Consider the following 26,442-nt stretch of genomic DNA (forward strand, 5'->3'; position numbering starts at 1 on the left):
TACTAGCGAAATTCGGATTCAGTGGCCTCAACTTTAAGAGCGCTACGTCCAACTTATGGTCGTAATAATCGTCCTGTCAAATCTAAAATTTGAATCCACAGGCATAGCACAAAATCTTCCCGTACCAGTGAGATAAAGAAGTGCCCGTAGTGTCGAGAATATTGCTGGCGCTAACGCATCAATTGGGAAAGACCCAAATCAGACTCTCACACATCGTTCTTAAACATTGGACATCTCTGTGATGTCGTGGTGGCGAAAAGATCTTGGTCTACATCCTAACAAGATCAAATTGACGCAAGAACTGAAGTCGCTTGACCATCAGAACCGTCGTATGTTCGTGCATTGGGCTGAGCAGCAAATTGAAAGTTATCAGAATTTTCAAGGAAATATCATATTCAGCGATTAGACTCATTTCTGGCTGGATGGGTTCGTCAATAAGGAAAATATGCGTTATTGGTCAGGCAGCAATCTACATGTCACCATTGCATCCCTAATATCTTTGTCCCGAATTGGATGATATGGGCTTGGACAATTTGTGGTTCCAACAGAATGGTGCCACAAGCCACACAACGAATGTCACAATCGATTTATTGGAAACCAAGTTTGGTAAACGTTTTTCTCGCGAAATGGCTCAGTCAATTGGCTGCGATTTGACATCGTTAGACTATTTCCTGTGGCGCTACGTCAAGTCGATGGTCTATGCCAACAAGCCAGCGATGATTGATGAACTTTGTACGAATATCGAGCATGAAGTTGCAGCAGTATCGGTCGATTTATGCTTGAAAACCGTCGAAAATTGGGCTCAGAGTCTGGACTTCTGCAAGCGAGGGACATCGCTTGTACTACTTTTAAATTTGAATTTGCTGCACTAAGCCAGATTTAAGTGCCACATGTCCAGATCGGCCAAAGGAATCTTGGAATCTTGGTCTAAGGAGCCAGTATATCTGCGCCAACATTAATCTTAGCTGAGTTTCTTTTATTTTTACGGTTTCTTTATCCAAGCGCCCTCTTATTAATTGTAAACCCCAAATATTTTGCGCATCTGTTTATTGGTAACAACTGACCTTATAAGGCCGCTTGGGGGCAATTTTTGTGCTTGAGGCTATATACTATTTACACGGACATTTCGGAGTTGATGCTAATGTTCCATTAGGTGAGCCACGGTACAGTAGTGGGATTGCCATCATTGTGGAGTCAGAGTTGATCAGTGGAAGGGCTTTTATATAAGAAATGCTGAGCACAGGGGCGAGTACACTGCCGTTGGGCACGTCACCATGAACATGTCTCAAATCCGATTCAGCATCACGGTATCTAACGTTGAACGTAAACTCTTTAGGAGTAAAAGCCTCATGCTTCAGCTGGTTTGTATCACAATTGAAACGTGCTCTGTCATTAGGAGTTCTACTGGCTTGCAACGCATGCCGAAGGCGTCTCTTTTCTGTGAGTCATTACCACATTGGACCTGAGATGTCTGTTCCTCTTATGGACCTTCTGTGTGATTCTATCTTCTAGCGTACTTATATGGGCAGCATTGTGTATGCTTCTGGTCAAGACTCCCGTGGCATAATCGATATCTGCCTCAGAGGAAATGGTGATTTTGGGGTCCACATTTTCTTCTAGCCATTTGCGATAGTTTAATGGTTTAGTGTTGTCAAGGGATAACCTCTTGATGCTCCTAAAAGTCGGCTCCGCTTTAAGCACGCGACTGCATTGTTCGATGTTTCTATGCGTGACTGACTGTGTCTTAAAGTTTTTGACAAGTCCAAAGTTACTAGAATCGTTTTCGTACAGGTTGGTCTGCTACCTGGTCAATTATGACGCTATCTTGCGCACTTTCTGACCGTGACCGCAACTGACTCGGATTTTGTCCGGCCAAGTTCGGCTAGTTTAGGATGCTTCGTGGTAAAAACTGTTTGAAACCAGGCGACTTGAACAAGCAACACTATGTTTGGCAGTTTCTCCTGTCAAACGCAACACTTATTTTTTAAGGTTACAGCTGTCAGAAGAAATGATGAGGTAGAATAATAAACATTTATTTACATCTGAATTGTAACTGAATTTTTATTATTTTTGAAAATAAAAATAATATTTTTCAAATAAATTAGAAATTGTAATGTAAATGCTGCAATTGAATGAAGCGAAAAGTATACATAAACAGCTTTAATGAAATTTAAATACTATCCTTCTCTGTTCTCTGTTAAGGTTGCTCATAAAAAATCATTTGTTTTCGCCCTCCGCAACTCATCCCACACAGTACTATATCAGCATAAATTAAGTGTTCTCTACTGCTAACTAATGTCTTTACGTTATCTAGCGTAGCCATCACAGCTCGTTCATAAATGGTAGTGTCAAAGCATAGTTTTCCACAAGCGCAAAGCGGCGATTCAGCCAAAATGTCGATCAGCATCCAAGGTATTGTGCCCGCTGAATAAGGCAATTTATTTTGGCAAACAGCACGTGCCGCTAAAAGCCACAGTGGCGAAGAATTGAGTTTATTCGTGCCTGCTTCACTTATATTATGCTCCATTTTCATGCCAAATTTATTTCCCCACAGATCCAGCACAACAATACGCATTTGATTGAAATCGGATGGCAGTGAAGTAAGCAAATTAGAAGCTATGTTTAAGTTGCGTAAGTTACGAAGACGTCGGAAGCCAAACGGTAATCGTTTAATTTTATTATCACTTAATTTAAGTCCAACCAGCTGCTCAAGACGTATTATGTCAAGTGGAAAGTGGTTTAATTCGTTGGCAGATAAATCCAATTCACGCAGAGATTTACGTATTTCTTTGCCGCGCAACCATTCCCAATTGTTAATTGTACCCAATTGGTTGTTGTTAATAGTGAAAGACACAAGTGGTAAGCGACCCATCTCACGTGGCACCTTGAGAAAAATATAAATTTTATTTTATGAGGTACCGAAATAAACAAATTAATAAACTACTTACTTTAGAAATTTGATTATCACTTAAATCGAGCGTAGTCAAATTACGTAGGGAGCAAATATCAAATGTTATTTTCAGTAATTGTATGTTTGAAATTTTTAATGATTTCAGTGTGCGTGGAAACCCTTTGACTGGATAATCACCACGACGCAAAACCGTCAATTTCTCTTGTGGTTTAGAGCGTTGTGGTATAGCAGACGCAGCTGCTATATTCAGTCTTAAGTTGATTGAATCCTTTCCCTCCAAACCAAGCTTTATAGTTTGTAGGAAACCCTTCAACGGTATGGGATCGCAGTTGATCATGAGATTTATCGCTGGTTCTTTGAAACCAATAGTAACTTTGCCGTCCCGCAAAAACTTGGAGAATATTTTATCAATGTTATTAGTGACTTTGAATCGTTCTCCCGCTTGGTTCTGTGGTGTAAAATGCATTATTTCTAGGAGTCTGGTATTGTTTCCATCTACATCCTTGGCGGAATTATTATATCCAACTGCCAGAGTGGATTTAACATAGCGAGGTGAACGATTACGTTGCGTTACCCGATCTTGCACAACTGTCTCACAAAGAATCTTCATTTTAAACAAAATTGTATTTACATCGGATATACTTTTCATTAATTTTCTCACTGTTGCATATTTGTAAATCTCATTAAAATATTTATTTACGTTTTGTCAAACAGCTGTGACAAAACAATTTACACTGGCTTTCAAACTTCATGTCATTGAAACTATATCTACCAGTGCTGTAAAGTCGTTTGTCCCAATGTGGTGAATACCAAGTTAATAATAAATCAAAGATGAATACAGGTTTACCGATGAAGAATTTAAATACACTCAGTCCTTTTTTTACGCGATCTCTTTTTACGCTATTTCACTTTAACGCGGTTATTTTTGCGGCGGAAATTCCTTTTTTTACGCGAATTTCTCACTTTAACGCGATTGCTTTTTTTTCGTTTTTTGCTTGTTTACATATTTTTACGCGTAATAATTTTTGAATATGTCGGCGCATCCTAATAGTATGTGGATATTGGTATGCGTGTGTTAGTGTATGGGTATGCAGTTTCGGGAATTTCGTTAAAAGACTAAGTTCCTCATTATTGCATCAGCCGTTGATTGGGTTGTGATTGGTTGTTTGCATGTCGTCTCTTCAAGAAGTACCGTTTTAGCGGGGCGACAGCGTGGCGTCGCTATAGTCAAGTGTGGTTCGGTGTTAAGCACAAAAGGAAGAAATCGACGTAGAGTCAAGTCTTGTTTAGAATGTCTACCGAAAAGCGTGGTATTCCGACAAATATAATACGGGGAAGTCCCAACAAAAAAATTTTACTCTATGTGTATCAATTATTGCAAATCTAAATTTAGTTAGCGGCCGGTGCAGTTGTTTTGGTAAGACTTTAAAATATATCTATAACTTTGTAATAAAATAATAAAAATTTTTAATAAGGAATTTCAATTTTTGCTAGCTTTACAATGGAAGCTAATTCAGGAAAAAATAAAAAACGCAAAGGCATTTCTTTAGAAACAAAAATAAAAGTTTTGGACTATCTAGAGCAGGGAGCTGGCCCAACAAATGTGGGAAAGAGGCTTGGACTCAGTGAATCTACAGTGCGGACAATAAAAAAAAATGAAAATGCAATTAGAAAATCTGTAGTTTCCGGAAAAAATGTAAATGCGAAGAAAACTTCATACTCAAGAAATGTTTTTATTGAAGAAATGGAAAACCTACTAACAATTTGGATTGAGGATCTCAACCAGAAACGAATCCCAGTTGATACTACAACAATAAAACAAAAAGCTCTACGTATTTTTAATCGATTAACATCGAACCAAGAAAACAAAAACGAATTTTCAGCTAGTGGTGGATGGTTTTCGAAGTTTATTGAAAGACATAATTTTCATAATTTAAAAATTAAGGGTGAAATTGCTTCAGCTGATAGTAAAGCTGCGCAGGACTATCCACCAAAGTTATTAAAAATTATTCAAGAAGGTGGTTACACGCCAGACCAAGTTTTCAATGCGGACGAAACCGGCCTATTTTGGAAGAGGTTACCAAAACGAACATATGGGTCTAAAACCCAAAAATCATTTGGTGGCTTCAAAGCTGCAAAGGACCGTGTAACGTTTTTATTATGTAGCAATGCTTCTGGTGACCGCATGATTAAACCGCTATTAGTAAACAAAAGTCTCAGGCCGCGAGCACCAAAGGGCAAAGATTTAAATCATTTACGTGTTCACTGGATGGCCAATAAAAAAGCCTGGGTAACTGGAAATATATTCCAAGAATGGTTTGCTAAATGCTTTGTACCAGAAGTTAAAAGTTATTTGGAGAAGAAGAAACAGCCCTTTAAGGCTCTTTTAATAATTGACAATGCACCAGGCCATCCGATGATTGAACATCCTAATGTAAATATCATTTTCCTCCCACCGAATACTACATCAATTATCCAACCGATGGATCAAGGCATTATTGCGACTTTTAAAATGTACTACCTCAAAAAAACTTTTCAGTGCATTATGAAAAAACTGGAGGAAAATCCTGAATTGGACTTCACTGATGCTTGGAAAAATTTTTCTATCAAGGATTGCATCTTGTACGCGTCAAAAGCAATTTCTGAAATAAGGCAACATACGTTAAACGCATGCTGGAAATCTCTTTGGCCAGAATGTGTTAAAAGTGGTATGTCCGTAACAAGCAATTCAACTAATTATTCAGATATCATTGATTTAGCACGTTCAGCGGGAGGAGAAATTCTTGCAGATATGACGAGAGAAGATATTGACGAAATTCTTCAAGACCGAGAGCTCGATGATGACGATTTGATTGAAATAGCTACGGAAGTTATCGAATCGGAAAATGGCAGCGACACCGAGATAGACGAGCATCCAATTAAAGCAGAGACGATTAAGCAAGGTCTTAAACTTGCAGCAGAATTGGAAAATTATTTTGTAGCAAATGATACTGATGCCGAACGTGCACGAATTTTTCAAAAAGAATTGAGTCTCTGCATGTTAAGATATAAAGAATTATATCGGAATTTATTGGGTCCAAAAAGAAGCAATCAAACAAAATTAACTGAATTTATGGTGCAAACTCAGTCGGAGATGCTAAGTCAATCAGAACATCAATCCATAGTTCTTACTATTGATTCTGATACAAATTCTAGTGATATCAGTGCCGGCCATCGAAATAAGCGGCTAAGAATAATTTCCACTACGGATAATGACAGTGATTAAACAGCATTCAACGGGTTTTTCAGCAAATCTACCTATTTTCTATTTTCTTCTCTTTTATATATGGTTTTTGTTTTGTATTTTTTATTTTGTTATGAATGATTAAATCATAAGTCTGAAATTTGAAACTTATTGTATTGTTTTTGAATATTTTTTTGCGCGTATATTTTGTTATACGCGACATTTTTTATATTCGGAACCAATTCGTCAGTTAATATTGGAAAACTGACCATTTTTACGCGATTTTTTTTTACGCGATTAATGGCAGAACCAATAATCGCGTAAAAAAAGGACTGAGTGTAATTCCAAATATAAAATAGTTTTTAGCTTCAATAAGTGATACTGTTATGTTATAATATAATATTCTTACTTACGTACACCAATTAAATCAAATATATTGAACAATTTAACACAAATCTATTTGTCAAAATTTTTTAACTAGCACATACATTAAATAATAGTTATGTAGTTATAATAATACTATTATAATTCATAAATGTTTTATAACTTAAACTCTTCACAACAATACATTAAAAAATGTTAAAACACAATGTGCGTTTTTTTTAGAAAATTCATTGAGCATTGAACACTTTTATTGAAAACGCATAGCAGTAATAAGTACGCATTTCTATACTTCACAACCAAAAATATTATTTTAACTTTTTAAATAAATATAAAAAAACGTGAAACTCAATAATAACATCTTTACTGAAAATTAAAGCAAATGTGTCTGAAGAAATATTGCAAAAAAACATATACATATGTATATACCAAGGAGATCAGGTGCAACTTCAAATAAATATTGAACTTAAATGTAGCTGTTGGACTTGGCAACAATATCCGGTGTTCCAACAAATGTGAAACTTCAATATATACGAGAGTGAACAGAAGCTGCATACATCACACATCCGCTCCACTTAGTACCATTTGTTCTTTAATAACTTACGTACAAAGCGTAACAACAAATCACAACTTGCAGAGGCAAAAGAGCAATGGTATAAATGCTCCAATCGCTATGAACACTGGCAACATAACTGAAGAATCGTCCATGGAGTAGGGGTCCGGTTGGCGTGGACCACTAACCTTACGTTTTTTTGTCCATGTTTCTTCTTCATTATCTTCATCTTCATCAAATATATCATCATCTACTGAAGACGCCGTATCTCTACTGCGCTGCTGGTTTTCCGGTAATTTGTCCGATGAAATTTCTTTGTTGCCGCCACCCTCCGCAGAGACGCGATCATTAAAAACTGCCATGTCAGAATCGATCGGGAGAATATCATCCGATGTGGGCGGTAATCGGGGAATATTTGCCACATCACCTTTGAGTAACGCAAAGGCATTGATTTTTGGATTATCATAGTGGCCTTTAATGAAATCTAAGCGCACTACACCATTCCGTATGTCCGATTGTTCATCTTTGTAGTATAGTCGATCATTAGAGATGATGAAATAAACATACTCTTCATGAGCAGTACCACGACCCACTTGATGAAATATATCCAATTCCTTTACTACAGTATGTTTGTTGTTCAGAACCACATCGAAGACCTGAAATAATACAAAAATTGTTATTAGTCATAAACCGCAAACAATATATGTTGATAATTAGAAAACATTTCATTTTATCCAGTCACATAATTCTGTATATCGTCAACCGACAACATTTTCGGAAATTTACAGAGGATTGAATAAAACGCGATATAAAGTGGAATATGAGTGTAACAAAAGTTAAATATTGGTTAAAACTGGGTTATATATGAAAGCAGAACCTTAAAATGGTGAACATACATATGTATTATTATGTATGTAATTTGAAGTAGTGAATCGTAATCAATAATCAATCTCGAATTTTTTGATCATACGTTGTTTTGCATTTTAGATGACGATATTACTAGTATGGCTAAGATACATATGATTAATCAAAATAATCAGTTACGAACATCAGAAAACAAAACGCCCACTATAAATCAAACATTAATATATGTAACATTGGCATACAGAGAAAATTAATTGAAGCTTACCTTTTTATTTGGCTCATTAAAGTAGACTTCACAGAATTTCATTATCAACGCATACTCGCCATCACCGTCTATTGGCAATGTGTAACCGAATGTTGCTGTATGATAACGTTCAGTGCGATAAAGCACTTCATCTTGTTCCGGCACACGGCCTATCAATAGCAGGTGATTACCATAATCTGAAGCTGTTCCAATACGTCCATGCAAAGGATCTGCACTATAATGTATGCCATGTTTGTCAGAATGTTCTTGACCCCCAGCGTTCACAGCATAAATGACCTTGAGGTTTCCTAGTACCAAGCTGGGACAAAAGCAGGTCAGCAGCACACACACATGCCATGATAATACCGGGGTTATAAATGTAGAATTCGGTCGCATTTTACATTTAACACTTTATAAATAAATTGCTACGTACACACTTATGCCGCAAATATGTTTAGATTTTGTTGTCAATCGTTGAATGCGCTCGCAATCATTAAAGATAGCGCTTAATTTTTAAAATGTTTCACTTGTATTTTTACGCACTGTTCAATAGTGTTTCCATTGAGTTTTCTGTGATAAATGAGCACAAATTTATAAAATATTATAATGTTTTTTGTTGTTTCGTTCGTACGTTTATATGAAAGAAAAAAAATCAATGTCCCACGCAGGCAACAGCTGTTCTAATACATTATTAGGGATTGACAGTTTTGACTACATTAATGTTATCGAAATGGAAAAATCGATTAGTATTCATCAAACTGAGCAATTTGTTAAAAATTCCTTAAGGATTATTCGTTATGCATACATTTCAGTGCTTTAAGCTCTTAAAATTTACTACGAAGGATATGCACCCAATCTCTGTTTCAATTTTAAATTAAAATGATTGATTTGATATAACAATATATAATTAGTTTTTTTGGAAACAGTTTAGGAGGCTATGCAAAATGAAACTGAATTTGTAGCACAACACTTACAATGGATTATAATTTTTGACAGATTCAACACGTGCAGGGCAACAGTGAAAAGTGCCATTATTAAAACTTAAATTTATATTAATTAAAATATAAATGTTTGGAAAATTGTTGGGCAACTATATTCCCACACTTTTTGGTGTTTAAGGCAGTGGATTGCTGCCTATAATCTATTCAGATAATCATTGCAGCAACACATTGCAGTATATCAAACAAAGCAAAGAGGCAAGGCGTGTGTCAACTGATAACTCTGCTACAAAAGCTATAGAGTGTAATACAAAACTATTCCAATTTATGAAAATAATACATAATGGATTTTGACGAACTTGATAAACTCAAACTACAATATTTGGCTGGTGCCAATCTTGTTGAACATACGCCACTTTTTGCCCCTGGAGGAGAGTAAGTTGTAAAGCGTTAATGGTGTTTCACCGCTAAAGTTTTCGAATTATAGGTTCATATTTATACGTTCCAAGGATGTTGTGCGAATTTATTCTACGGCAACCGGTGAGCATGTACGCAAACTATCAGACGCCAATTGTAATCTAGTGTCCATGGAATTGGAATTGCGCGATAATGAGACGCTAGTTGCATGCACAACGAAAGGAGAAGTGATTCGTTGGTTTTGGCGTAGTGGTCGACTTCAAGAGAAATTAGATTTAAAATTAAACACAGATCAACAAGTCCTAAGTTTTAACCTAATCAATTTATATGGAAATTCCAAAACGGCGTGCGCGTTTGTTACAATTCGCACTGCTAATGAGGAGAAAGTACAATGGTTCGTTGTGGATACAAGTAGTGCGGAACGTTTAAACGTACCCTGTAAATTAAAGTTGTTGTAAGTTTATCGAGATATTTTTATTGTTATAATTTTTTGATTGATTACTCTTTAATTATAGGCCCGACGAACCGCTGATTGCAGTGGACACAAGCAAATTCAAAAATATAGCTATAGTACAAGGGGCGTATATATATTTCCTTAATTATAAAACGTGGTCATGGAAGAGGTAAATTGTGCTCTATTTATTTCTCAAAGCTTTTTACTAAATCTTTTTTATTATTTTATTATTTATAAATACATACATATAAGCAGAGGGCGCATATTGATATTGTTTAGACCTAAAATTTTTTCATAATGCAGCATTTGTATTATAAGTAACTTGTGTTCTCTGTTTACTTTTGCAGGTTATTTAACGGCCACCATGTCCCAATTACGGTCGTTCGCGCACATCCTTTTGAAGAAGCGATAATCACAGGTGACGAAACTGGCAAAATATTTTTGTGGAGGGAATTTATGTGTCAGAGTACAGTAAAGACTGTGAGTATTCACGTAAAATTATATCGTGAAAATAATTTTAATTCAAAAACTTTCAATTTACATTCTCTAATATAATAACTGTTTAATTCTTTTTTGCAGACCCTCTATCATTGGCACCACACCGCTGTGTCTAGCATAGCGTTCACACCCAGCGGCGTAGGTTTTTTCAGTAGTGGCCATGAGTCCGTGCTTGTGTATTGGAATACTAATCGTCCAAATTTACGCAATTTTTTACCACGCATGGGCTCTGTTATTTGTCAACTCGCTGTTAATGATAATAATTCACAAATTGCTGTTTGCACAGCAGATAATGCCGTACATTTTGTTGGCACGGACAATAAAGTGATAAGCACCCTACAGGACTTCACCTACATGGAAAATGATAAAACTGGACAATGCAAATTTCCAGTTGGGCTACGTTTAAATCCACGCACGAACACGCTTGTGCTGAATGGAAGACATTGCCATTTGCAGTTTTACTCCGTATACACAAAGAACATGTTGTATAACGTAAGTACGTTAACCTATACTGTTACAAATATAACAACAATGAATTTATATTTGCTTGCAGATGGACATTGTAATGCAAAACGCGCTTTCTATGGAAACTGATAAAGTTCTCTACAACATTATTGTGACAAAGGCTGCTTTCAATATTGATTGGATGGCCACCGGTGAGGTGTTCAACGACCGCGAACATTTGCCAGAGTTGCGTTTAAAATTTTGGAAATATGATGAAGCTGCAAAAAAGTGCGTGAAAAGTGATTGTGTTGTAATACAGTAATTTACTGATTTATTTTCGTTTTAGTTACGTGCTAAATACAAATATCGAGCTGCCACATGAAGGCGGATTCAAAGCAATCGAATTCTCTAGTTCAAATCAAATGGATAATTTGTTGTGTGCCACCGTCGGTGAGGATAACATAATCAAAATTTGGTCGCTGGAGGAGTCGGACAATATTTATAACAAAGGAAAAGTTTGGTATTGCGTAGCGCAAACATGCTACCGTAACTTACCGGTTGAATCCATTTCATTTTCGCAAGATGGTTCCGTACTAGCGGCTGGTTATGGCAACACGCTTTGCATATATAAAGCTGAAAATTTAAAACTGAAAGCAGCACTCACACCACCGCCCGGTTATGATGGCGTTGCGCCACACATACAAGTAAGCTTGCGGCGCAAAGACATCGAGTCGCCGCTTAAGGATGAATTCACGCCGGAAAAACAAAAACGCTGGTTGCAACTATTGAATGACTTCGTCGAAAAATATGATGAAACGCTCATTAAGGAACTCGAAAAGTTTGCCGAGAAATGTGAAAAAATAGAATTTAATCCCAAAGAAGTGTCGGCAGAAGAAATCGACGAAGAGACGCGAAGACAGCTATACAACAAAATAATGGATATGCATGAGCTGAACTTCTTCCATAAAGTGTTGCTCTTTCAACGGCTCGGTATCCGCGTGAATGTCCGTCCCGAGGGTCGCGCACGCTTACTCGCCTATTTGCACGACACAATATTACCAGAAGGCGAACAGAAGTGCTACCGCGATATGGAAAATGTGCTCAAGCGTATGAGCACAAGAGAACGTTACAGAGCTAAGAGTCGCATGCACGAATATCAAAACCGATTAAATAAATATGATGTGGAGGTGCAAAAAAAACTGCTGCCACTGATGGAGGTGCTGAACTTTGGCGATAAAAGTAAAGGCTCAACGCTTACGAACGGCACTAGCACACATTATGACATTTCCGCGGCAACGAGGGAGAAAACAACAACAACAGCGAAGCAACCAGCAGCTACAGATCTGGCTGAAGAAATAGGTGATCTTGATCCAGTAACGGCTCAAATCTCGAAGGTGCAATTTGCGGCGGGCGAATGGGCTCATTTGGTAAGGCAAACGTAAAAAATACATTTTTGAATTTCATATGAAGCTAAAGATTTCTTCCGCTCTCAGGTCATAGTGTGCACAGAGCGGCGTGTTCTAATTTTCAATTTACTTACGCTACGTTTACATGCGGCGTGCAAATTGTCTGTCGAGCATTTGGCCTTCGATCCAATCAGCAACTTATGCGCTGCCTTTACAAAGTATAACGAATGTAAGTCAGAGCAAACATCACTGGCGAATTTAATAACAAATTGTATAAAAATTATATGAAAATTTACTAAAACTTTTTATAGTGTACGTTTTCCAACCAAATGTGCCGCTACCCATATATCAAAGACGCAATTTGCCCCGTTTGTACGGCGCAGTTTGGCTCCCACGTCGACATCCCAAGAACCGTTCCATTAATGTTGACTGGCAGGCACAATCCACATTATACTTTTTAACAGAAGATCAGGTGAATACAGAAACCGAAACAGTTTCAATGGATCGTATATATTTACATGTGTTTATTTATATGTACATATATTTCAGGAAATTAAATATTTGGGTGTGCCAGACAGTGTGGACGATGATGCGCCGCCTCCAATTACCTTTAGTAATCCGGCCAATCAAGCGTTGCAATACAGTACCTTCGGCACTTTTGCTACACAACAACATTCTGATATGCAGACCAACTCCCGACAACCGATCGGACCACTGGTTATCGGTAATTCAAGCAAAATGGCTGTGAAATCGGTGAGTATTTTTTATATATACTATATAAAAGTCTTTGTAGATATATTTTAAACGCTGAATGTATGTATATTAACTTAATTGTGGCCAAGAAAAATTCTTCATGTTAACGTTGGTTTGTGAGGTTAGGTACGGTCAGAGGCATGACAAGATTAACATTTATTTTTGCCAGTAAATTATTTTGTTTATAAAATTCAAAACACACTTTTTTGTTGATCCAGTTCTAATCGAAGCTCCTTGCGGGGACCATCACAAATCCTTGAAGACTCATCATCTAGAAAATCGAAATAACAGTCCTTGTATGAATAAATTCCGGTATCGTAGAATCAGCGGTTGTGGGAATTGATTAATAGGTAGTCTAAAGCTCTGATCGGAACTACCCATAACCCCTTAAAACGTTTTTTTTTTTAATTTTTTAATATACATATCTCGATTATTTCTCGATACTCTTCGAAAGCCCATAAAATCTGATTAAAAAATCGATGTCATAATAACAGAATTCATGGCACCTACTAACTACAAAAGTTACTTGATTTTAACCCATTTTTCTAGAATTTTACGGCGACTCCTGTCTGTTGTTGTTGTTGTAGTGGCAGAACTCTGCCAAGTTGACAGTCCTTGACCGTATAAAAAAGTGCGGGTCCATTCTGGTTACTTAGACCCGACTATCGTGGGAACGTTGTGGCACACTTGTCGAATATTATTATTATTTTTGATTTGGAGGTGGAACCTTCCAAAAATGCTGCCGCTGTAGAAAGGCAGCTTGCACGGTTCACATTGACCGCTAAGAATACACCGCTTTCGGGAACACTTCAAGTTAGTATTATCTAACCTTACTGGACTTGCGGAACAGTACGCCTATGTACCAAACTCTTAACTCCTGCTGCTTTAGCTTGTATTTGGACCTGCGGGACTGCCGATTAGGCATTACTTTGCAGGACCGAGCTGGGCAAGAATGCCTCTTCACAAACTCCCTGCGGGATTATTCAGCTGATCTTAAGCTTCTCCGCTTCCGTTCTCTTATCCTGAGTTCTTGGATCGCTATTGCGACCCACTCCATCATTTTCGCCCATACCAGCTTTAAATGCAGCATGTGACTTATAATGTTGTCGGACGTCATTTATTATTCGTTCGTTGGTAGTTCTTTCCACTATATATCTCGAGCAGGAAAGAAAGATATGCTCGGCGTTTCAATCGGCACTGCTGCATAATGAACATTTTGTGTCGTCAACGTGGCCGAATCTGTGGAGGTACTCCCTGAAACAATCACGGCCCGTCAAGAATCGCGTCAAATAAAAGTCTGTCTCCCCATGTTGTCTTTCAATCCAGGCTGTTACATTCTTAATTAGCCTATGCGTCCATCTTCCTGTCGTTTCCCATTTTCTTTGCCACTCTCCGAGGCTCGCCTGTTACTCCTTTTTTCGATTGTCGGCCCTTAGACGCTTATTCATAGCTTTAGATTTTTAATAGACTCTACTTAGCTTTGAAGCCATTAAATCTGGCGGTATAAGACCAGATATGATACTGGCCGCTTCAAGTGAGACCTTTCTAAACGCACAGGCCACTCTAATGGCGCATAACCTGAACACTGCCCTTGCTTTATTGGTATTTAATTTTTTGGCGTAGTGTTGCCCCCCATATAGGACCCGCGTACACCAGTATTTAATAGACTTTTTCAACATGCGCTTTGAAATTCAGTCTCCTATCAATCATAACGCCAAGGTACCTCGGTGAGTTTTGCGCTGTAACGTTGTTTCCATCGATATTTAAGGTGTCCGTTTCTAGTTTTTTTCTGCTCGTGATAAGCACTGCTTCCGTCTTTTCTTCGGCCGACTGTAGCTTAGTTTCCGTGAGCCAATCCTTAATTTTTATTGTGGTCACAATGCAGAAGTTTTGAATTTGGGAAAATTCTTTCGCAGCGATCGTCACAGCAATGTCGTCCGCATAGCCAATTATTTGAGCCTCTTTGGCAGAGGTAGACGTAACACCCCTTTGTAGCGTACATTCCATAGTTATGGACCCAATAAGCAGCCTTGCGGTACACCACCTGTCACCACGTTGCTTTTTGAACCTGCACCGGTGTCGTACAGTAGCAGTCTGTCAGACAGATAGCTACTAATTAGCAGATATCCCAGTGTGTTTCTTTCCTCCAGAGCCCTAATGGTATGTGGACAGGAAGCAGATTTAAAAGCATTTTTCACGTCAAGTGTGACAAATGCGCAATATTTTTTAGCGCCATGCATCCATCTGGTTCCCTCTGTAACTTTAGCAGCAATGTCCGCCAATTTTCCGACTGCGTCTGTGGGGGATTGATGAACTGAATTGGTTTCCTGGCAAGCCAGGCAGCTCTCCTTCTAGCTGACGTTCCAAACGTCTGCAGAACAGCCTCTCCAATCTTTAGCTATCGTATCGATCATGCAAAGAGGTTGTTGTTGTTGTTTTAACGGAAAATCAATCTTCGTTGGGATGGTAAATGTCATTTGTGTTGTCGTCGATGTCATCTAACGGTAGGCCCAGGAAACGTGCTGTTTCGACGGGATCGGACCAAAGGGAGGAGGGTGTTAGATGAGTAGGGTTCGTAGAGCATGCAAAGAGGTGGTCAGTGTCATGCGGAGACTCGTTGCATGCAGGACATACATTCGGTATGTCAGGGTCTATTCTGGATAAGTAGGAGTTTAACCTGCTACAGTATCTAGAACGAAGTTGCGTAAGGGTCACACGCGTTTCTCGCGCCAGCTGGAGCTCTTCGTCTGCTATGGGTGGTGGTTTGACTCCAAGAACGCCATTCACGGGAAGGGAGTCGGTGAAGGTGTTGATGGCTCCGCTGTGAATGGCGGTCAGTACCTGTCGGAAGTTAGTTGCGTCCGAAGTCCGGTCGGCGTACTGTACGACGTCGTCGACGTAGTCCAGGAATGACCTTTTGATGCTCCTAGAAGGCGGTTCCGCTCCAAGCAGATGGCTGCAGGTGTGGTTTCTGCGAAAGCATCCCAACAGGAACTGCCTGGAGAGGAGTTCATTATGCTCCTTAACTGGGAGCATAAGCGTCTCACTGTGGAGGTGTTCAACGGGAGACATCAAAAGACATCCCGTAGTGGTCCGGAGTGCAGTGTTTTGACAGGTCGAATATGTCGGTCAGTATAAGTGTTGTCATAAAATTGCTTGAAACACATTCCTGATTATATTTGAGTAATGCAATCAGTCCAGACCTTTTCCTAGCCCAAATATACCCAATACTTCCCTTCCTTACTTGTTTTATTGCTACTCAACACAAATACGTTAGGTTAGGTAAATAGACTAATTTTTTGTGAGGCTATGAATGGAGACCTACATACATATGTAGGTCCATTATGCTGCTCTAAACTCCTAGATATGGATCAAAAAGACTGTCGCTTATTAACAAAACTGCCATAGCCTGCCACATGTTTTTTTGAGTGGTTAACAGCAATTCTAACCAATTCACCGGGTTCGCAAAAGGTATGGCTACCGAGATACTCAACATAGAGAGCAAATCTAAGAGCATTTCACCACTTTATTGAAATATAAAATATACAAAATTTTCTTAAGCATAAAAAAGTACAAACAACAAATCTATATACATATACATACATATATGTATGTATGTGTATGTTTATGGAGAATATTATATGAAGTACATTTGGCTTAAGCTACTTATTTACTTATTGGTTCATATGTATGTATGTATGTATGCATTATCTTAAAGCTATTGATTTTTATTTTTTGTTATTGTAATAATTGCTATATATATTTTTTGAATTACTATGTATAAAGCGATGCATATAAGGAAGTTTATTTCTTTATACAATGACACTGCAACTCAATGGAAAATACACACACATGCATACAAAGAATTATCGCTCTAAAAAATCTCATTCGAGTTGAAGGAAATCGCCAAAGTGTTTTGCTTGAGTTTGAGTTCCCTTGCGGCCCACAAAATCAGTTCCTTATGTGCATGCTAATGTGCAAGTATATACATATGTACATATATATGTATGTATGTATATACTTATGTAAGCACACATAAGTAACTGTGCATGTGCTTTTTAAAGATATATGTAAGTATGTATGTATGAAAATATTAAAATGAGTTTTAAGCAAAATTAAATAAACAGCAAATGTTTGCCGGCATTTCCGTGTTTTTGATTATTTAATCAGTCACGCTTACACTATATACACATGTATTTATGTACGTGTGTATTTTTGGTTGAAAATCAGTCAGTGGCTGCCGGTTTTTGTGTCATTTGAGTATACAAATTTGTGCCTAACAATGTAAATCCTTGATCAATACACCATAAGTATTATATATTTGTTTACAACTGTTATTGCTGATGTTGTTGTTGTGTTTTGGCAGTGTGTTATGTGACATAACGCCGTCGCAATGGCGTACAAATCATCGTACCCTCCAAATATAATTTGTGTATGCCTCATTTAAGTCATTCAGCTAACCAGTCCGCAACGAGGCCGCCATTCCTTTGTGTTGTTGGTGGAGGCCAGGGTCTCCCGTACATTGGTACTCATTTGACATTACCGGAGCGTGGAGCCGTTGGCACATGCAAATGCCGGCAGCGGCGCATCATCAATAAATCGTGCTTGAAGTAGCGCAAACAATGCCACTGTGGTATTTTCGAAAGTTGTTGCTGGAGTGGGAAATACAAACAGACATTAAAATAAGTAGAATAGAATTTAATTCAATTGAAAAGTTAATTGTGTACAAACAGTTTCTAGCGTTTTATTTTGCTACACAGATTCTAAACAAATGTTGCACGTTGCTTACACACACAGCTACAGTTAGGCAAATGCGGAGGCTGACAGGTTCGAAAACACACAAAACTTTATGATATATGTACCTACAAGTACCGTGTCAATCGTTTTACCGAGTCATTTGAGTATCACAGCTGGAAAAAAATTTGTCAGCGCGAAGAACAGAGTTTTCTATCATTTTGTTATGGGTATTTGTAATTGGAATTGATTAGCTATATTTCTATACTACTCGTCCCCATGTAAGGATTTGATTTTGATCGATCAGTTTATATGACAGCTATAAGATATAGTAGTACTATATCAGCGGTTCCGACAAATGAGCCGCTTCCATGTGGAAAATTTCAGAGCATCAAAAACTGAGGGATTGGCGCATACATACTTACATATGTGTGTATACAGACAGACGGACATGGCGAAATCAACTCAGCTCGTCACGTTGATGCTTTCTTTATACATGTATTAATTTATAGAGTCTTCGACGTTTTCATCTAGATTTCAATTCAGATTTCAGGTCAATTGACAAGTAAGCACTGACAACAAACCGATCAGCAGCCGAGATTTCTTGTAGGGTTTCTTGTAGCGTATATGTATTATGAATGTATATAGGCGAAGGTGTAAAGAAGTAGCCATTTAGACTACGTGTCTGCTGTCATGTGATATAAATATATTTTTTGTTGTACATACAATATACATATACTATGCTAACCAAAATCACACCGATATTCATATATGGTACGCTCCAAAATTGCGGAAAAGCACTAAGTTCCGAACAGTTTAGGGTTGGGTTTTTGCAAAGCCAGCTTCTTCCAACTTCTTGGCACGTACAGCTGATATTTTGGGTGCTATTTGATACTCCGAGCCACTTTACTTTCAGCCTGGGATATGAAAGTTAATTTTTGGACGTGCCACTATCATCAAATCTTCCAATTCTTTAAGACCTTTTGAATTTAGCACTTTAAGGCACAAAAGAAACTCACTTACCAAATAACGGTTGATCCAAGTAGAGGTACTTTATTCAATAGCCTGTTTTTTGACAGATCACGAGTGAATCGTGTCAAGCTTTCATGTTATTTTTGTTCAGTATTGTTGGGCATTTCACCATGTTTACAAATCGTTCAACTTTTTTACGAAAATTTTCGCTCTGTAAAGGATGTGTTTCGCCCACTTCGCTCAACTTATGGTCAACGTAATGGGCCTACTGAGCGCACTATTGGCAACACCATCACCCATCTTGAGACCCAGCATTCATTATTGGATAATATTCGACCGAATAGATCACGTCCAGCACGCAGTGAAAAAAATATAGTAGCCATAGTTGAAAGAAGACCGTGTAGAGTTGTTCGCAGCATCTCCGACTGGCGTATGAAACGACTTGGCTCATTTTGCGTCGAGATCTTTAAATGAAAGCGTACAAAATACAGCTTGTGCAAAAACTGAATCCGCTCGATCTTTCCAAGCGACATCGCTTCGCTCTATAGGCTCTTCAAAAGTTCCAAGCAGAACCGTAGTTTTTGAGCTAAATTTTGTTGAACGATGAGGCCCATTTCTGGTTCAATCGGTATGTAAACAAGTAAAATTGATGCTTTTGGGACGAGCAGCAACCTGAAGAGATTCAGGAACTGCCATTTCATTCAAAAAAACAACGGCTTAGTGTGGTTTGTGAGCCGGTGAAATCATCGGTCCATATATCTTCAAAAATGATGCCGGTGAAAAAGTAACTGTCAATGACGACAGTTATCGCGCCATGATAACCCACTATTTGATGTCTGGCATTGAAGCTCACATCTCAGCGACATTTGATTTCAATAAAACGGCGCCACTTCCAACACATCGCATCAATCAGTGGATTTATTGACAAACACTTCGGTGAGCAGATAATTTCACGTTTTGGGCTGGTCGATTGGCCACCAAGATCGTATGATATCGCACCGTTAGACTTTTTCCTGTGGAGATAAGTATGTGAAATCTTAAGTCTATGCGAATAACCCCGCTTTCATTATGGACTTGAGAGAAACATCGTGCGTTTCATTCGTTAGTTACCAGTCGAAATACTCGAACAAGTCATTGAAAATTAAACTCTACGGACGGACCATCTGAGACGTAGCCGCGGTCAACATTTAAAAGAGAAAATCTTCAAAAAATAAATGCCAAAGAAGGTTCTTTAGAATGATAATAAACATTCCTCGATAAATTTGAAGTTTCGGTGTTTTTTTTTTTCTTTAAAAAGGTAGGAAACCTCAAAATGGATCACCCTTGAATACAGTTTGACTGGAACTGGATTTAAAGTGTTGCCAACGTAAGTGTTTTTTGTTTTGCAAAAGTGAGATATTTTAATTTTTTGCAAAAGCTAAAATTTTATAAAAATACGAAAGATTATCATATTGTCAGCTTGAAAGCTGAAATAGTTTAAGAGAAGCGTCACTTCAAAGTCAGAACATCTCTCTGTACACGTTTTTGTTCACTGCATGTCTTCGTTATAATTTAATTTAAATCAATTTCATTACTTATAATGTGTGTTTACGGTCTTGTTCGACACGTTTCTCGAAAGAGATTTTGTCAATTTATTAGTTAATCGTGCGTCAGTGGTGGAGGTCATATAACATGATAACAGTTTTATTTATATAAATTTCTATGCCTAGGCATATACATAAAGAGTTTAAACATATTTTTATACCCTGAACAGAGTACATTAAGCTTGTAACACCCAGACGGACAAGTCGGATACCCTATACCGTACAAATTGATCGATCAAAATTAGGAAACTTTTTTATTTGTCAATATATCTTCACGAAATTTGGCATGGCTTATAATTCAAAGCAACAGTACAATCTCCGAAAGAAATTGTTCAGATCGGATCACTATTGGATATGGCTGTCATACCAACTGATCGATCAAAATTAGGTCCTTGTAAGAAAAACTTTTTTATTTAACAAGATATATTCACGAAATTTGGTGTCGATTATTCTTCAAGCCAAAAATACAATATCCGACAACAAAATTTCAGATTGGTCCAGTATAACATATAGCTGCCATACAAACGAAACGGTTCAAATCAGGCCCTTGTAAGGAAATTTTTTTTATTTAACAAGATATCTTGACGAAAATTGGCATAGGTTATTTTCCAGAGCAACAATACAATATACGGTGAAATTGTTCACCTCGGACTACTATAGCATATAGCTGCCACACAAACTGATCGGTCGAAATCTAGTTCTTGAAAGAAAACTTGTACCCGCGTAGGGTATTGTAGCAACGGTGCAACCAAAGTTAACGGGTTTTCAAATGCTTACCTCATCCACTTTTGGCAACGGTCCACATTGGCTTGTTGGCATTAGAGCGAATAAAGCCAGTACCGCAATAGCAATTATGTGAAAAATTTTGGGTAGCATTTTGTTGTTCTTATTTGCAGCTATGATTTATGCGTTATATATTTGTGATTTTTAGTCGAATTACATATGTTATATATAATTCATATATTTTGGCACTAATTTCACTTGTTTTGTTTGTTGTTGTGTACTATTTAAAAATGTGACTCTTCGCCCACTTCTTTCTTTACACTTTTTCTCAGTTTTAGAGTTGTTGCAGTTACTTTTAAATATTTTTTTCTTACTAATATTTTTTTTTATTTTTTTTATTTAATTATTATTTTTTATTAATTAATTATTTTTTTATTAATTAATTAATTTTTTTATTAATTAATTAATTTTTTTATTAATTAATTAATTTTTTTATTAATTAATTAATTTTATTTATTTATTTTTATTAATTTATTTTATTTTTAATATTATTTTTTATTTTTATTAATTTATTTTATTTTTTATTATTATTTTATTTTTTATTATTTTTAATATTTTTTTCCATATTTTTTTTTGTTCATTGAATCTTGAATTCTTTGCCGCACAATAACTCTACTTCGTTTGAGTTTTTATTTTCTCTAAGTTTAATTTTCTTTTAAATTTTTTCCTGCCTCATACGCCGCGTTGAACCGCGTTTGCTCTTTCGTTTGTTCTGCCGAGTGCGAGTGACAATTTGAAATTATCGCGCATGGTGTTGCCTGCATTCCAATTTATATGCGAGCCCCGATGTTAGCATTATTCGCACGACGACAAGAACGAAGGCGGTGATAACTGTCACCGTACCCACTACTTTTACTCCACAACCGATGTCTGCCATGCAGAGCCAAAGCGCTTCTTTGTCGCGGCAGTGAGCACGCTTTATAACGCGTGTTGTTGTGACAGTCTGCGGCGGCAACTAGCGAATATTACTGTGTTGCACATTCGCTGATCTGAGCGCTCCACCAGCTTTGAGATGCATATCACTACTGCACTATAAATAGCCATTACATTCGCATATATTTTTCACCCTGTTTTTCGCTTCTTAACTGCAAAGTTCTTTTCTACTTTAACTCACTTTTCATTTGTTTCAATATTTTCCTTTCTTTGCGCCACTTGTTTACTTCGCTGGCGTTCGAGTTCTTCAGTTTTTTCAACCATAACTTGTTTATTTGCGTATCGCTTTGGCAGTGGGAGCAATAGCAGCAACTCTCTCAATGTTTTTCAGAGTTGTAGGTTATAGTGTGCACTCCAGTACAACAAGTGTAAGTAGAAAATGCCAAACGTTCTTAACTTTTCAAAATCAAAATTTAAGAGGTGAGTAGGGAGTATTTTTACATTAGATTTCCAAACTTCAAAGCCACGCCTCACGTGCGTGTGATTTCTTTCAAATTTCGAACAACCCTCACAATCTATTACTATCTTGTCTGCTTGGTTTGAAATAAATCTTTTACCAACGAATCAGTTTTTGTGCCTGAGAAGCTGGAAATAGTAGCTTGTAGTCGAATTTGAGGTATACGCTTAGCGAACGAACTCGTTCATAGCGTTATTCCTTAAAGTATCATTCGTATCAGAAGCTAAATGACGACGTTCCACGTCCTAAATGACCTACGCTGAGATGAAAAAAATTAAAACTTAGACAGCTAGGCATGAATAGAAAAGACCATCACATATGGACGCCTAGAGTCTGACACCAATTCATTGAGGTGGCTAATATTAATTACAGCCAATTGCCAGGTTCGTAAAAATATGACAACCGTGATGCTTCAATCGTGTTGTGAAAATCTTTCCGCCTCTCGTGAATACCAATAGTACAGTTTCAAGTTGGAACAAGTATTATTGTGAGCGTCGCTAAGAGATAGTAGTTCAATGGACAATTTCCACTCTTGACCAAAGCTGATCAATGCCTACTGAATTGCACGAGCCGAAAAAATCCGGCGTCTTCTCGTTTCCTCGCTGCACGGAAACAAACAATCGCACCCACTAATTCCACAGCGACCATATTCACTAACTGGACGAAAGAGTACAGAATTGACCTTAGTATTGCAGTCGATGGTGTTAAAATTTCGACTGTCAATAACCCTATGATTTTAGGTGTGACATGCGACAGCCTGTGCTCTTTCACTCCGCAACGACTGCGATTATTGCCAAAGTACAGAGCCGCAACAAAATCCTCAAGTCGCTAGCCGGCAGCATATGGAGAAAAGACAAAGAAACGTTGTTGGCAACATACACAGAACACTGCACTCCGTACTACACAGGAATGCCTCTTGACGTCTTCTATCGAACACCTGCACAATGAGGCCAGTATCCAACCAGTTAAGGAGCATAATGAACTTCTCTCCAGACAGTTTCTGCTGGGTTGCTTTCGTAGAAATCATCCCTGTAGTCACCTATTTGTAGTGCATCCGCCTCCTAGGAGCATCAAGAGGTCCTTCCTCAACTAAGTACGTCGATGAGATAAAACAATATGCCGACCAGACTTCGGACGCAACAAACTTCAGACATGCACTGACCGCCATTCAGAGTAGATCCATTAATCACCGACTTCCACTCAGTGAATGGCGTGCTGAGAGCCAAACCACCACCCATTGCAGACCACGAGCTCGAGTTGCCGCGAGAATTGACTCTTTCGCAGCTTCATTCTGGATACTATAGCAGGTTACACTCCTACTTATCCATAATCGACTCTGACATATCAACGTGCAACGAGAACCTGCATGGCACTTACCACCTCTTTGCATGCCCTGCAAACCCTACACATCTGACACCCCTCTCCCTATGGTCCGACTCCGAGGAAACAGGACGCTTCCTGGGCCTACCGTTGGATGACCGTGATGATAATTTATCTAATCCTTACCATCCTAACGAGGACTAGGTAACCGCTGTAACAACAACAAAGGAAGTTTTATGAGGTCATGTACCTCTTGACTAGCTTTTAGCTCACTGTCAGCGAACTCAAGGCCTATATGGTGGCTCTGCTAACCCATGCTGGGGCAGATTAGTAGTTGTTTATTTCTATTTCTGAATTATTGGTGGAGGTAGAGCCCCTCTTATGAATTTATTTATGGTTTAGGAATATACTTAAGTATAATGGCTAAGATTTTTTTTGTCTAAAGCAGGCTTGAAAAGTTCTCGTTATCTGTCGATTGGTGACCACCATTAGTATTTCTATATTTACTCTTTATGAATTCTTGCTCAGCGGTTCCTTGAACCCTTAAACTTACTCGGCAACAGCGAAGTAGCTGCTTGACACCTAAAAATAGAACCAATTCCTTGCGTGCGTAAAGCTTATAAGATAATTCGTTATAATTTTTCTCGCGCTTTCTCCACTGTACAAGCACTTTCGGGTCGCACTTGCGCTAACTACCGGGTTGCTGGTCAGTTTATACACATTTTTGGCGCCACGAGCAGTTTGTCATCGTTTTTTCGTTGAACTAATTGCCGCGTGTATTTGCCAACAACACCAGAAACAATTCTCTTTCCAGCGATATAACGGTTGTAGTGGTTTATATTTCGGATCTGTGTTATGTTGTGCCGGCTTTATGTATTCGACTGATATGCACTTATGTACATATGTATATAGTATCTCTTTCTTATAATTGGCTTTATATTTCCATTTTTTATGCGCTTTTGCTGATGATTGTAACTGTAATTCCAGCTAACTAACTATTTACATACTTAAATGCTTCAGTCCCTGACTTGCTTGAGCTTGTTCTTAATTATTTATATAGCAGGTCAAACGCATTTTATGACTGTCCGTTTTGTTTTTGTGCTTTTATCATCGTCATCATCATCAATAAAAGTACGAGCATTACTCATATTTTTGATGTGTCGTGAAGACGCTTCTCCTCTGCTCTGAAGAGTGCCTTCAACTTTAGTCAGCTGCAGCTGATTGGGGAACTAGATAATTTGATAGCCGGTTTGCACTAAGTTCATTTGGAAAATTTAATTAATTTACTCGTGGGGTTGCCCAGCATATAGGAAATATGTGTACCGTTGTACTTGAATATGCATACTGTTGTCTTCATGTATTGTTGTTGCATTTCAATTGTTTTTCCATGGCATTTTTAGTAAAGATCTCTCGAGATCTCGCTCATATCTCTAGGAAATGTGTGTGCTTCTTTGCTCCGCACTCAAGTCTCCTTGCCGGAGACCGCCAGTATACCGGCTTCGACATCATTTCATTTGCTTAGCTTCCTCTTTGTTCGCCTATGAGCAGCTTCCGTATGTTCCAACATGTATAGTCCAGTTTTAACCAGAGAGCAGCTGAAAGTTTCCTTAAAGTTCGTGCGCACTCAATACCAGCTGTACGATTTTTTTTTTGGCTCTTCATATTTATGAGTTCAAAGCGATTGCGCTATCACTTACATTGTTATACCTCAAACGTGGTGTATTAAATTTGCCATATGAATAGCGCTTGAGCGTGTCTATCTGCGTCAATTTAGCCATGTTCCTCGGTCTGCCCGTCCGTTTGTATATACACGAAATAATCGCTCGGTTTTTGAGATATCAATCTGAAATTTTGCACGTTCGTTTTTCTCCTCAAGCAGCTGCTTATTTGTCGGAACCGCCGATATCGGACCACTATAGCATATAGCTGGCGTACAAACTAAGCGTTCCAACTCGAGTTCTTGTATGGAAAACTTTTTTATTTTACGAGATATCTTCACGAATTTTGGTATAGATTATTACCCAAGGCAATGGTATAAACTCCAAAGAAAATGTTCCGATCGGCCTTCTTTATCATATAGCTGTCATACAAACTGGCCGATAAAAATCAAGTCCTTGTATGGGAATCTTTTTTATTTGTTAAGATATTCTCACGAAATTTTGCATGGATTATTAACCAAGAGAAGGGTATAATCTCCGAAGTAACTGTTGAGATCACATCACTTTTGGATATGGCTGTCATACAAACTGACCGATCAAAATCAAAAAAAGTTCTTGTATGGAAAACATTTTATTTGACAAGATATCTTCACGAAATTTGGTATCTATCATTTTCAAAAGCAAGCCTACAATATCCGAATAAATTTTTCAGATCGGACCTTTATGGCATATAGCTGCCATACAAACTGACCGATCAAAATCAAGTCCTTGTATGGGGAACTTTTTTATTTGACAAGATATCTTCACGAAATTAGCCACGAATTATTTTTAAAAGCAACGGTACAATCTCCGAAGAAATTGTTGAGATCGCATCACTATTGGATATGGCTGTCATACAAACTGACCGATCAAAATC

The 26,442-nt window shown here is 37.9% G+C and overlaps 4 protein-coding genes across 6 annotated transcripts in view; 2 read left to right on the forward strand and 2 right to left on the reverse strand.

The window, feature by feature from the left end:
* Positions 1-2,037: 2,037 nt before the first annotated feature.
* Positions 2,038-3,644, reverse strand: LOC126753279 (leucine-rich repeat protein 1). Its single transcript, XM_050464608.1, has 2 exons — positions 2,949-3,644; positions 2,038-2,884 (listed from the first exon to the last, which is right to left on the reverse strand). Exons 1-2 carry the CDS (start codon positions 3,558-3,560, stop codon positions 2,198-2,200), a joined length of 1,299 nt encoding a protein of 432 aa, XP_050320565.1. The 5' UTR covers positions 3,561-3,644; the 3' UTR covers positions 2,038-2,197.
* A 150-nt stretch (positions 3,645-3,794) lies between these two features.
* Positions 3,795-6,301, forward strand: LOC126753271 (tigger transposable element-derived protein 1-like). 3 transcript variants are annotated; one of them, XM_050464598.1, is made up of 3 exons: positions 3,795-4,328; positions 4,406-5,619; positions 5,671-6,301. In XM_050464598.1, the coding sequence occupies exons 2-3, from the start codon at positions 4,413-4,415 to the stop codon at positions 6,174-6,176; spliced, it is 1,713 nt and encodes a 570-aa protein (XP_050320555.1). In that variant the 5' UTR covers positions 3,795-4,328; positions 4,406-4,412; the 3' UTR covers positions 6,177-6,301. The 3 variants fall into 3 exon arrangements, with proteins under 3 accessions (XP_050320555.1, XP_050320554.1, XP_050320553.1); XM_050464597.1 differs by having other exon boundaries at positions 3,801-4,328; positions 4,387-6,301; XM_050464596.1 differs by having other exon boundaries at positions 3,801-4,328; positions 4,406-6,301.
* Positions 6,302-6,570: 269 nt separating this feature from the next.
* Positions 6,571-8,853, reverse strand: LOC126753297 (malectin-A). Its single transcript, XM_050464635.1, has 2 exons — positions 8,198-8,853; positions 6,571-7,724 (listed from the first exon to the last, which is right to left on the reverse strand). Exons 1-2 carry the CDS (start codon positions 8,570-8,572, stop codon positions 7,140-7,142), a joined length of 960 nt encoding a protein of 319 aa, XP_050320592.1. The 5' UTR covers positions 8,573-8,853; the 3' UTR covers positions 6,571-7,139.
* Positions 8,854-9,178: 325 nt separating this feature from the next.
* LOC126753262 (WD repeat-containing protein 75) overlaps positions 9,179-26,442 on the forward strand; it is a 28,879-nt gene continuing 11,615 nt past the window's right edge. Inside the window, exons 1-10 of the mRNA XM_050464535.1 lie at positions 9,179-9,549; positions 9,602-9,985; positions 10,047-10,154; positions 10,333-10,465; positions 10,565-10,975; positions 11,037-11,215; positions 11,274-12,354; positions 12,421-12,562; positions 12,645-12,805; positions 12,883-13,086. Coding sequence (XP_050320492.1) covers positions 9,458-9,549; positions 9,602-9,985; positions 10,047-10,154; positions 10,333-10,465; positions 10,565-10,975; positions 11,037-11,215; positions 11,274-12,354; positions 12,421-12,562; positions 12,645-12,805; positions 12,883-13,086 — 2,895 coding nt within the window. The 5' untranslated portion in view covers positions 9,179-9,457. The remainder of the gene's footprint in view (positions 9,550-9,601; positions 9,986-10,046; positions 10,155-10,332; positions 10,466-10,564; positions 10,976-11,036; positions 11,216-11,273; positions 12,355-12,420; positions 12,563-12,644; positions 12,806-12,882; positions 13,087-26,442) is intronic.

This window comes from Bactrocera neohumeralis, chromosome 3 (assembly GCF_024586455.1).
Source record: "Bactrocera neohumeralis isolate Rockhampton chromosome 3, APGP_CSIRO_Bneo_wtdbg2-racon-allhic-juicebox.fasta_v2, whole genome shotgun sequence".
Lineage (NCBI taxonomy): Eukaryota > Metazoa > Arthropoda > Insecta > Diptera > Tephritidae > Bactrocera > Bactrocera neohumeralis.